We start from the raw sequence: 13,380 nt of genomic DNA, 5'->3' as shown, positions 1-13,380 counted from the left end.
GGTCGAACTTGACGTTACTTCACTAAACTCTGACACTTTTACTATTCTATTCGCACATGTTCTAAACGCACGGTTGCTCACTTCAATGTTACCGAACTTGTCACACTGCTGCTTTAGACGAACTGAATGAACAGCTACTTAGACGAACTGAATGAACTACTGCTGGGCACACCTGCGCCAGCATATATACTTAAGTGACAATCTAGTACCAAACCTCAGTTCTTGTCTGGTATCAATACACTGCCTCTGGGCATGTTCTGACATGCCTGAAACTCGCCCATTGCACCTGTCTGAGTGCGAGACTGCCTGGAGCCTAGGGCGCTATCCAATAAGGAGAGCGAAATATTACTATGGTTTGGACGCAGGTAAAGGGATATACCGTGTATATATAAATAATATACAAAGTATATAAAACAATAAAGGCAGATTCTCAACTTTAATCTGGCCCTTCACAACAGATAGAATGATAGATAGAATGATAGAACGATAGATAGAACGATAGAACGATAGATAGATAGATAGATAGATAGATAGATAGATAGATAGATAGATAGATAGATAGATAGATAGATAGATAGATAGATAGATAGATAGATAGATAGATAGATAGATAGATAGATAGATAGATAGATATAGATAGATAGATAGATAGATAGATAGATAGATATAGATAGTCTCACCTCCAAGACTCAAAGTGCTGAGGACGAACTGGGAGCCGTAGAAGATGGTGAAGCAGGTGTTCTCGTCACGTTTGTCCTTCCCTTCTTTGAAGCGCTCAAAGTCCTTGGAGTTCCTCCCCGGCCGGATCTCTCTGATTTCAAACAGGTCGACTGAAACGGAGGAGGAGACGAGGATGGAACTCGCACGGGTGGAAAATAGCAGAGTACTTTAACATTACTCTAACGTTTTAGGCATTTAGACTCACAATAAGTACAACGGCAGAGTGAGCTCAAGTCCTAGTAGCACCACCATGTGGTTTAAAAAAATATACACATGCATATATTCATGATTGGTGTGTGTGTGTGTGTGCGTGTGTGTGTGTGTGTGTGTGTGTGTGTGTGTGTGTGTGTGTGTGTGTGTGTGTGTGTGCTTGTGCATGTGTTTTCATGTTCAACGTTAAACTATTGTTCAACCTTATACACTGTACTTAAATCAATTTGGAACTAACCATTGTGTTTGCTATTTTATTGAAATTATGTTGTCTTATTTTTTTATTCACAGCAAATGTCTCTTGGGTTTCATGAAAGGCGCTGTATAAAACGAAGTTATTATTAGGGATGCACCGAATGGGAAATTCTTGGCCGAAACCGAATACCGAAAATAGAAAACAGTTGGCCGAAAACCGAATGCCGAAAGGCCGAATATGATTAATATAAATATATATAATGTATTTAGTTTTTGTTCAGCTACTTGATTATGGCAAAAGACATGATTATGGCTTATCCTGTGCTGTGATTGATTGAATGAAAATTGTATTAACAGATTGCAGAATGGGTACAATACAGTACGGCTCAATACACACAATTGTTAAGGGGATGCAAACCAGAGAAAGACTTTCGTCTTATTTAAATCAGGGTCCCCCATTTTCAATTCATAATGAATTGTAAGTAAGGGTGCAACTAGCACCGTGCAATCCATTCTTTGTGGATCTAGCCCATGTTACTGTAGTGGCTACTGAGTCATAATTCACAGCGTTCTAGCCCAGTGGTTCCCAAAGTCGGGGTCGCGACCCAAAGGTGGGCCGCGAGCAGCCACGGATGGGCCGCGAGATGATTAAAAAAAAAAAAAAAAAAAAAAAAAAATTATTTTTCATTTTTTTTATTTTTTATTTTTTTTATTTTTTATTTTTTTATTTAATTTTTTTTTGTCAGGCCACTGAACTTAGAAGCAGGCCAGGACAGTGTTTCTAGTTGTATTCAAAAATTCTATTCTATTGTATTCTAAAATGTGACTATATGGTTTTATATTAACTTAATAAATAAACAAAAACGAAAAATCTACTTATTTCAACGAACATTTCAAACTAAATAACAGATTATGCACATAAAACGCTGAAAACAACCGAAGCAACAATAGTATTTTAATGAGGCTATTATTATTATCATTATTATTTTGCAACAAGTTAGCCCTCTCATAAATAGCACATATAAATGAATAACTAACTTGAACTAACTTAATAGGATTGAAGTGATATTTGGCTTAAAAAATCGGTCGCCTGGCACAAAAAAAAAAAAAAAAGCCAGACGATGTGCATTGGGCCGCGGCTCTCTGACGCCTTATTTTCTGGGCCCCGGCCTGAAAAGTTTGGGAACCCCTGTTCTAGCCTACATGGAAGGACTGTTGTATTTACTACATCTCCCGTGACTGCGGGGGATGACATCTTAACTTAGCGTTGTTAGCTAGTTTAACTTAGTTAGCAGCTAACGTTAGTTAAAAAGGTTTTTAACTGCGATGGGCATATAGTAATGGCGAGGATATAAAGCATGTTAAAGACGCATTTATTGGACACGTTGCTCGCAGAGTTTACATAGAAACAGCGCGACTCCCAAGAGGAGTTATCACAGGCTGTAGAACGAAGGACTGAAGAGCTGCCAAGCTCTGTAAAGTGTAGGGTTGGGCACCGAAAAGCGGTTCTAATTAGGAACCGGTTCCTAACTTCCGGTTCTGGAACCGGAAGTAACATACCTGCATTTCGATTCTTAAAAAAAAAAAAAAAAAATTATACTTTGTTAATTAATACCCTAGTTATAAGCTGTGACCTGCACCTCAAAGAATCGGAATCGAGAATCGTTCAGAACAGGAATCGATATGGAGAATCGGAATCGGAACCGGAATCGTTCAAATCCAAACGATGCCCAACCCTAGTAAAGTGTGGGTAGTGCTCAGCCCCTCCCTACAGCTGGAGCGTTATGTATGTGACTGTCGAGTCCTGGCTCTAGGCAGAATCACGAATAGTGGTCTAAGTAAGGGATAATGTATAGCTACGAGGTCATTGTCGCAAAATAATTGACCGACACGGAGTTTAAAATACCGAGCCGCCTCGGCGAGGTGTTTTAAACGTCAGTGAAGGTCTATTATTTTGCGATGATGACCGAGTATAGCTATACATTATCCCGCTTATTACATGGCTAACTTACTAACAATATACCTAATTCATTTTACAAATCGCAGTTGTTCTGTGGCTCTGTCAGCCCAAATAAAGTGATTATTATTATCGCGGGCAGCCCGGCAGGTGTGTCTGAAACAGTGTGTGTGTCAGTGGGCCTTGATTACTCCAGCTGCGAAAAACAATAATCACCAGTGGTTATCGAAAAATAATTCACCGCTGTCGGGGGCTATTGACCAATCACAAGCAAGCATTTCGGCGAATGTGAAAACGCCATGTAATAAGAGAAGTTAATTCAATTTTGAGCGTGATTCACTGGGCATTAGTTAGATTACACGTTGCGCATGTTATGACTGTAGCCATGTTTTGGTTACGTCATCACAACAACACGTTAGGTTACGAACGTAACCCTGTTCTTTGACATTCTGTGATATTTTTTCGGTGCTAAAACCCTTTAAGAAAGCCAAAAGGGCCTTTTTTAACAATTTTCGGCCGATATGTTTCGGTGGCCGAATATTCGGTGCATCCCTAGTTATTATTATTATTATTATTTCTTTATTGCAAATAGTTTTGCCTCCCGAACAGGGGGCACAGCCCCACTCCAGAACACTCCCTAGTTGCAACTCAGCACCATCTTGTTTGAAAATCCTGGGGAAAGCCCTGAGATTCTATTACAAATAAAATAAATAAAAGCTAAACAGCTACCTCAGCTAGACTTACTCAAGTGTGTGATGGATCACGGTTTATGTGGGTTTTATTTTAGTTTATTCTAAGGTGCTTTGGCTTTATTTCGTCTTTCTGTGAGGGACAGCTGTCTATTTCGTCTTTCTGTGAGGGACAGCTGTCAATCACTGGCCTCTGCAGTTAATTGCCATGCGGCAGTTAATTGCCATTTTATACTGGTATTTCCTACCGTTTCAATTTTTATTTATTTTATTCTTGTGTTTTCCCCCACCCTCTCTCAACTTTAAGATTCCCCTTTTTGTGTGTCTGCGTGTGTGTCCCCCCCCCCCAATCTTGACAAAGTGTAAGAAAAAAACTGCCAAAAATGTTTAGCATGAGCGCCCATCTCACTTCCTATACTTCCCACCTCCAGCCATAAACGAACACAGCATTAGGTACAAATTTGCTTTGCTGTACTTCAACTTCCCTTTCCATTTTAAGGACCTCAATACTGTTTTATTCCATTCCATTTCAAAATGAAATACTCTGGTGTTCCACAAGGAAGCATACTAGGACCGCTACTGTTCCTAATTTATGCAAATGACATGTCGTCATCTTGTGACTGCAACTTTTTCCTGTTTGCGGACGACTCAGCCCTGCTGGTCTCCGACAAGAACAAGTTACAGGTTGAAAAAACCCTCAGCTCGTGTAACGGGGAAGCCCGTGGTTATGTCCACAGTCACGGAAACAGGGGTGTTGACGAGTGACTGTGGCATTGCGGGCTGGTAAGTTAAACTCACTTCCTCATAACAGGGTTAACAGATGCATAGGTACGGTAGTTAGGAGTGAATTCACTTCTTAGTGCAGCGGCCTGTGTCGTCGCCCGCGGTGCGGGAGCCCCCTGTTCGACTCCCCCTCGGGACATTAACATTTAACATCAACACAACGCAGACCAATATGATCCGTCACAGTGGTGCCCAGTGACCCAGATGTCCTGAGGGGCGTGAGTTTATGGAGGTGAGTGTAACGGGGAAGCCCGTGGGTATGTCCACAGTCACGGAAACAGGGGTGTTGACGAGTGACTGTGGCATTGCGGGCTGGTAAGTTAAACTCACTTCCTCATAACAGGGTTAACAGACGCATAGGTACGGTAGTTAGGAGTGAATTCACTTCTTAGTGCAGCGGCCTGTGTCGTCACCCGCGGCGCGGGAGCCCCTGTTCGACTCCCCCTCGGGACATTAACATTTAACATCAACACAACGCAGACCAATATGATCCGTCACACTCGGAAGAACTAGGCAAAATCTGCATATGGCTCGCTGATAACAAACTATCATTACACATGAGCAAAACAGAGTCCATTCTCTTCGGTTCAAATAACAAACTCAGCAAGACAGACGGCTTCTCAGTTACAGTGGGTGACAATATTGTCACAAGGAAAGAAGAAATTACCTACCTGGGTTCCATCCTAGAGGCAAATCTTTCCTGTGACAAAATGGCATCCAATCAGGGAACAAAATAAATACCAGCCAACCGCCAATGGCTGGTAAAAAATATGCCTGGCTGGTAGTTTTTAAAATCTACCAGCCAAATGGCTGGTAAGTCAAAAAGTTAAGTTTGTTCCCTGAGAGCAGAGCTACACAGCAGTGCGCCTATTTTGCGAGCCGAAATAAGTCTGTGGTTTTTTCTTCTTCTCACAACGGGTCAAATGCATCCAACATGCATTGCATCGTCGCCATTCCTTTATGCCCACATCGCCCGAAATGAACGTTATGTTAGCGTAAGCTAACAAGCTAATCCTGATCAGCGGCAGAGCCATAGAGAACAGCAGACAGTGTGGACTGGGGAAAGGGAAATGGGGGGGGGGGGCACTCTCCCTTTCTCTGTGTGTGTGCGTGCGTTTGGAAAGACGATGAAGTCACTAGTCAGGACTCAGGAGAGGAGTATATTGTAGTAAACTGAGGATTACTGAGGATGCACAGATAATGTTGATATTCAAATATAAAAAGGTTTCGAGAGGAGTGGAAGTTTGAAGACAGACTAGACTACAATATGATGCGGGGGTGGTGAGTTGAAACAGTGTGTGTGTCCCCGACCCCACTTCTATGTTTCAATAAATTATTTGCATTTAAAACTATTAACGCTGACTCATTCCTTCAGTCCACTCAAAATTATGCTAATATTCCTTATGTTGTTTATGATATTAATTGAAAATAGCATATGAGAGCATTATATAGTAATAATAACACATGGCGATATACTAAAAAGCTATTTTAAATTTTTGGCTGGTAAAAAATCTGCCTGGCTGGTCGTTTTTAAAATCTACCAGCCAAATGGCTGGTAAGTCAAAAAGTTAATTTTGTTCCCTGCATCCAATGTAATGAAAAAAGTCAACCAACGAACTCGATTCTTGTACCGGATCTTCTCACTGGTAAACAAGAATACCCTGAAGACTCTGGCAGGAGCACTCATTCAAGGGTACTACGACTATGCTTGCACCTCATGGTACCAAAGCACCTCAAAGGCGCTAAAAACTAAATTACAAACATCTCAAAACTAACTGGTCAGACTACTGCTTGACCTTACTCCTAGAACCCACCTCACCCCTGCCCACTTTGACAACCTAGGATGGCTTAGAGTAGACGACAGAGTACAGCACCTTGCAATGGGCCTGGTCTACATGATACACTACACGACCAAGGTACCCATGTACATGTCAAAATACTTCCCAAAGGTCAGTGAATACCACGATCACAACACCAGATGAATTGAAAATGGGGGACCCTGATGTAAAGTTAAACAAGACGAAAGTCTTTCTCTGGTCTGCATCCCCTTAACAATTGTATGTATTGAGCTGTACTGTACTGTACCCATTCTGCAATCTGTTAATAAACTTTTCAATCAATCAATTCAATCAATCAATCAAAGCTCCACAAATCATGTTAAACCCAGATTCGGTTCAAACAAGGGACTAAACACGTTTAGCAATTATGCCACATCAATGTGGAACGCCCTACCCAAAGCTGTAAAGGAATGTGAATCACTACCCACTTTCAAAACCACTCTCAAAGAACACCTACGGGAGACTGCAATTCAAAACTGGCCCCTGTAAATGTCCTAACCCAACCCCCTCCAACAGTAAATGACCACGTATGGTTTTGTCAATATTCCAATGTACAGTTTTGCTTGTACAGTTGTACAGTGTCCCCCTCCCACCCACCCCTCCTACCCAACCCCCCCCCCCCAACCCCACCCACCTCCAATGTGTAGCTGAGCCACATCAGATATGCAGCGTTGTGGCAGAACGACACTTGATCAACAGGAAACGTCACACATGTGCTTCGCGCAAATGTTCACGCTCCTAAAGTCAGCGTTGTCTTTCTTTCACACCTTGTAAAACACAGTGGCGCTGTAGTATGTAAAGAGCCCATCCGCCATCGATCAACCATGAGCTCAGTCTGCAGAGAGACACTAAACAATGAAGTATGCACTTAGGCTTCAAGGTGCTGTAAGTGGTATTTTAATAATAAGTGTTAAGTAGCTCTACATTCTGACAGTCATTACTGACCCCCCCCACCCCACCCACCCCACCTCCTATGTACAGTCCCCCCCCCCCCCCCCCCACCCCCACCCCACCTACCCAACCCCACACCTCATCCAATGTACAGTTTCTTCATCAAATGTATATACTCTCTGTTTTAAACTCTTTTTGTATCACAAACAGTACTGTATTTGTAAATCTGGTATGTCCTAAATGTATAGATGTAGCAGTACTGTCTATCTGTATGTCATGTATGTCATATATGTTATGATGAATTGAAAATGGGGGACCCACAGTAAACAAGACGAAAGTCTTTCTCTGGTCTGCATCCCCTTAACAATTGTGTGTATTGAGCTGTACTGTACTGTACCCATTCTGCAATCTGTTAATAAAATGTTCAATCAATCAATCAATCAATCAATATAGGGTTTGGTCAGTAACATGGATCTCCCAGTCCCTCCGCTCTGTAGTAAACAGAAAATACATTCAACCCTTGATATATATATATATATTTTTGTATTATTATTTTTACCTAGCAAAATATGCTGGCAGATTATTTAACTTGTTTCAAGCACATATTTGTTTTTATTTCTTATTTTGATCAGACCATTTTTTGCAGTTTGGAGTTCTCTCTCCTGATTGGATAAGGTGGGAAGGGGATAGACCACTGCACTTCCGCGTTACATTGAAATCGGGGAGGAGATAGCGGGGGGAGCAAATTAATGAATGTGGATGAGAGCCTTGATGTTAGTGGTTGCAGCTACGGCTGTGGGGGTGCTAGAGACATGATCGAATAGACTTTTATGCGCCTGAATCTCCTGAACATGGCGCGGCCCATTCCTAATCGATCAGAACTAAATCGGCCGAGCTTAAGTCCCTTTTTCAGCACCTACTCCCCATACGCATGCGCAGATTGTCAACGGAGTCTGAACGGCACGAGACGACGCGCAAATGAATGTTGAATGTTCCATCAGAGCGGGGGAGCTTGTGCCTGCTTCGATGGCCAGTGTCCTTTCAGCTGAACAGGATAATGAAAAAATTATCCCACTCAATGGCGACATCTACAACTACCTCATTGAGTCTCCAGGTAGACTAATGTTTATATTTAAGTGCAGTGGTCTATAGCCGCTCACACTACCACCACAAGCTCCCCCCCCTCTGATGGAACATTCAACATTCATTCGCGCGTAGTCTCGCGCCGTTCAGACTCCGTTGACAATCTGCGCATGTGTATGGGGAGTAGGTGCTGAAAAAGGGACTTAAGCTCGGCCGATTTAGTTCTGATCGATTAGGAATGGGTTGCGCCGTGTTCAGGAGATTCAGGCGCATAAAGGTCTATTCGATCATGTCTCTAGCACCCCCACAGCCGTAGCTGCAACCACTTACATCAAGGCTCTCATCCACATTCATTCATATGCTCCCCCCGCAATCTCCTCCCCGATTTCAGAATCCCGGAAGTGTTGCGGTGGTCCAGAAAGTTTACTGCAGAGCGGAGGGACTGGGAGACCCATGTTACTGACCAAACACTCTATATCAGTGATGTCTGTCAAAATGTAGAGCTATTATATTAACATATACAGTAGACCCCTTATTTTAACAAAGAAAATACCACAGCTGTGCTTGTGACAATGGTAAAAGGCAAAACGTGTATCAAACAGGCATCTATTTGGGACTCTGCTTTTATATATTTTTTTAATCTATTTTTTCTCCCCCTTTTTTTCATATTTTTCTCCCATCCCAATTTAGTCGTTATGCCAATTCCCTTCCTGGTCGTTACGCGCATTTCCCCCCCACTTGCCGGCCTAGGGAGGGTTGAAGACTATCACATGTCTCCTCCGATACATGTGGAGTCAGCCAGCCGCTTCTTTTCACCTGACAGCGAGGACTCTCACTGGGGGAGTGTAACGCATGGGAGGATCACACTACCTCCCCCAGATCTTTTCCCTGCTGAACAGGCGCCCCGACCGACCAGTAGGAGTCGCTGTTTACAACGACCAGGATACATACCCCACCGGCTTCCCACCCACTAACACTGCCAATTTTGTTAGTAGGGACGACTGACCAAGCCGGAGGTACCGCTGACAGCTGGATTCGATCCCAGAGTCTCTGCGGTGGTAGGCGAGCGCTTAGTCCGCTGCTCTATCCAGCCGCCCCCTGGACTCTGCTTTTATTTTAAGTTTTATGTATATGATCATTACCCATAAAGGTAATATATATACATATATATATATTTCATATGCTTACACAGAACCTCAACCTGCGTATTTATTATAAACCCACATTCATGCTTTTATGCTGTTTTCTGACCATTCATATTTTTGTACAACATCTGAGGTCTTAGGTTGCACAGTCCTGCTGCAACACAATCTAATCAGAAAACTTAAATAAAGCACTAATCCACTACAGGAAAAAGGGTACATAATGTATGCTATGTTATAGCCATAAGTAATATAATTACGCCTTGTATAAGTAATATAATTACGTTATGTAATAACAGTTATGATTAAGATATAAAGTTAGGGTTAGGGTTATGGTTAGTTTAACACATTCGGCGCCAGACCCGAGATATCCCGGGTTAACTCGCCAGCGGTTGGGCGCCAGACCTGAGATTTCTCGTGTTTTGGTAGTTTTTTCTTTTATTCGATATTTGTATTCATTATTCATTCACAGACCTCTGGGTTCCCATAGGAAATCATTCTGAGATCGCCAAAGTGCAATACCGGCCGCATGCTGCTAGGTGGCAGTATCACCCACCCTTTGAAACCTTATTTCTCACCTTGTGTTACATTTAAACCCCTCCGTGGGCAGAATTTAGACGGAGCCAAGTAAATCGCTTCATCCGACCACTTCGAAACGCATCTAGCACACTCGATCCATAAGTTGTGCCAAATTATGTCCGGGACCAGATGGACATCAATACTGGAAATCGCGATCAGACAAATGGAATATTCTTTTTGGAATAACCCCGATCAAAGGTAAGGACTATATGACATCAATTTCACCTTGATCCTACAATGTTTTCATATCGATCCAGCTGATCAGCGTGTGTGGTGTTCAAAACGAATGCCGTTACTGGCTAGCAAAGCATCAAAAAACTACCATAATGAAACATAATACCTATTATATACATTTGATTTGGAAATAGTAGCGTGTCCAGGCAAGAAACGCCAACGCTTATAGCAGAATTCACGTAGCGCCCTATAACTCAACTTTTCAGGAATTTGCCCGGATCACTCCTAAACTATACAATATTCACCACGGGATAACGCGCAAACGTATACATGAAGTAATTATCTCTTTTTTGCATGTTCGACGGAAGAAAGTGACTGTCAAATGACCATAGTATTGTCTCCTTAGCTATAATATAGAATATAGATATAGCTCTCCAAACATAGTGACGCACAGTGAAAGTAGGCTATGGAAACCTGGCACGTTAGCTACAAGGATAAGGGTAATGGCTGGCGCCCAATGTGTTAAGGTAACCGTGTGGTTAAGGTTAGGGTTAGACTTAAACGGTTATGGTTATGGTTCGTTTAACTCCAGGTAACAGTGTGGTTAAGGTTAGGGTTAGGGTTAGGCTTAAGCCTGAGCGGTCCGGTACCGGTACGAGAATGACATAACGCCATAAATCCATCTCTACAGAATGTATGAATTAATGTTTCGTTTTCTTTCCAAATGTAGCCAAGAGGAAGAGTAAATACCCTAACCCTGTCAAAACAGCAGTCAAGGTGTATTTTCAGCACTACGTTTGTTTATCAATGATTTTAAGTGTTATTAGTGAAATATTAGTTTATAGAAATCTCAGGGCATCGAGTCGGAAAAAGGCGAGGATTGACGCGAGGTGGGTTCAGCCCGCGGGTCTGTAGTCTGGACATTGGGATTTGACCACACGGATGACACTGGGAGTGCCATAGAGGGTTCACTCACGGACTCCATCGGTCTTGTCGGCGGTGCGCGTCCACGCCACCTGCCTGGTCTCCATGATGACCTGCACCGTGAGGCGCTCCGCCTTCTGCCGGAACACCGTCATGACGAGCCCCATCTCCAGGTCCCGCTTGATCAGACTCTTCTTGTACTCCGTCATCTCCCCCAGCTGCCCGCCGCGAGACGCCATGCCTGCAGCGGAGACAAGAGAGAGTCAACCACAACGACAGAGAGAGAGAAAGAGAGGGAGAGAGCGAGAGTTCAACCACAATAACAGGGAGAGAGAGACACACACACAGTAAATGGTGCATTTATATAGCGCTTTTAGCCTTTTATCCAAAACACTGCTCATCGGGAGCAATTAGGGGTTAAGTGTCTTGCTCAAGGACACTTCGGCACGCTGCCCGGGAGGAGCGGGAATCAAACCGGGAACCTCTGGATTACCAGAAGACTGCTCTACCTCCTAAACCACTGTCACCCCTAAGAAAGACTGGCATAAGGTGTGAGGAATATCAGGTATTTATTAATAATAATAATAATAATAATAATAATAATAATAATAATAATAATAATAATAATAATAATAATAATAATAATAATAAACAGTATTTAGTTTTTACAGCCCAAAGTGCTTCACAGCAGTAAAATTGACATAAATGCATAAAATGTACTGAATAAAAGCAATGCATAAAGTATTTCTCACACACACACACACGACCATAAAGAGATGCATGCCTATGTGTATTTGTTTCTGTGCATATGTGTGTGTGTGTGTTTGTTTGTGTGTATATATATATATATATATATATATATATGTGTGTGTGTGTTTGTTTGTGTGTATATAAATATATATATATATGTAACGGTTGTGACAACGTCACCTCAAACTTCGATGCCCCGAGGGAGTTTCGAACAGGGGTCTCCCACGCCGCGTGCAACAACACAGAGCGCTATACCAAGAGGTGAATTCACTGCTTTGTAACGTGTCTCTATCTGTCTTTTTGAGGATGAGTGAGTTTAACCCATAGCACCGCTACTCACCTACAAAATATGTGTGTGTGTGTGTGTGTGTGTGTGTGTGTGTGTGTGTCTAACATCTTAGACCCTGGGCCTGGGGTTTACAGGTCAATAAAGTAAAAAGGAATGTTAATTCAGACGCTCTCACCCTCCCACTCACATACTAGGCTATACCCGTCGAACGAGTAGGATAACCCTTCTCCCACACATTGATTGATTGATTGAAAACTTTTATTAACAGATTGCAGAATGGGTACAGTACAGACAGTACAGCTCAATACACACAATTGTTAAGGGGATGCAGACCAGAGAAAGACTTTCGTCTTGTTTACATCAGGGTCCCCCATTTCCAAAGGGTTATATGTTGTACTTGTACACCTATATATCACGCTACAGAAGCGTATGCGTAACGGTACGCAAAAACACATACCGTACAACAAACAAGATCTGATAGGAGCATTAATGTACTGCATCAACCAATCAAAACGAGCTGATCATGGAAGCGTGCACTGTGCAGCGATATGCAAATACTAGTTACATCCATACACACACACAGCCGTTAACTTTAATTAACATGTCACTTTCTAGAGGAGGCATTATGTAAATGCTATTGTTTTGTCACAAACACCTGCCGCAGTGAAACAGCAATTTGATAAATAAATTTAAATTTTATTTTTTATAAAATCCTTATAGAGCGTGTAACAAGAAGTTATCTAAAGTGTATTACATGTCGTGGGTAGGTTATAAAGTAACTCACACAGAAGCCACCATAGTCGTTTCTGCAGCTCAAAGAGCCTGCCAGTAAACAGCCTATTTCCCCTTTGTCATTTGTCACACAGGCAGTTCCACACGTAACTTTAAAAATAAAAACTGAATAAAATGTTAAATACTTACCCTGTACGACGGCACAAAATTGTTTCACCTCTCCAAGTTTGCAACTCGTTTGCGTCAAATCATGTTGTAAATGTTTTGGGAATACATCAAGTTAGTCTGTGAAGAGTACTAAAACTAGGCCGGCCGCAGAACGGTCAGTAACAGTTCCTCTATTCGTGTGTACAAGGAAGTCAACGTTAACTTGCATTATGATGAGCATAGCTGTAATAAAAAGATCCGGAAGCAGGGGATGCTA

The 13,380-nt window shown here is 42.3% G+C and overlaps 1 protein-coding gene across 1 annotated transcript in view; it reads right to left on the bottom strand.

Moving 5' to 3' along the window:
- Window positions 1-13,268, bottom strand: part of plcg2 (phospholipase C, gamma 2) — a 117,470-nt gene extending 104,202 nt beyond the window's left edge. Inside the window, exons 1-3 of the mRNA XM_084335016.1 lie at window positions 13,146-13,268; window positions 11,238-11,426; window positions 681-830 (exon numbers count right to left, since the gene is read on the bottom strand). Coding sequence (XP_084191142.1) covers window positions 681-830; window positions 11,238-11,424 — 337 coding nt within the window. The 5' untranslated portion in view covers window positions 11,425-11,426; window positions 13,146-13,268. The remainder of the gene's footprint in view (window positions 1-680; window positions 831-11,237; window positions 11,427-13,145) is intronic.
- Window positions 13,269-13,380: the final 112 nt, after the last annotated feature.

Source organism: Notolepis coatsorum, assembly GCF_963971535.1.
Source record: "Notolepis coatsorum genome assembly, chromosome: 18".
NCBI lineage: Eukaryota > Metazoa > Chordata > Actinopteri > Aulopiformes > Paralepididae > Notolepis > Notolepis coatsorum.
Note: the sequence above shows the minus strand (reverse complement) of the source record. Positions and strands in the feature narration are given on the sequence as shown.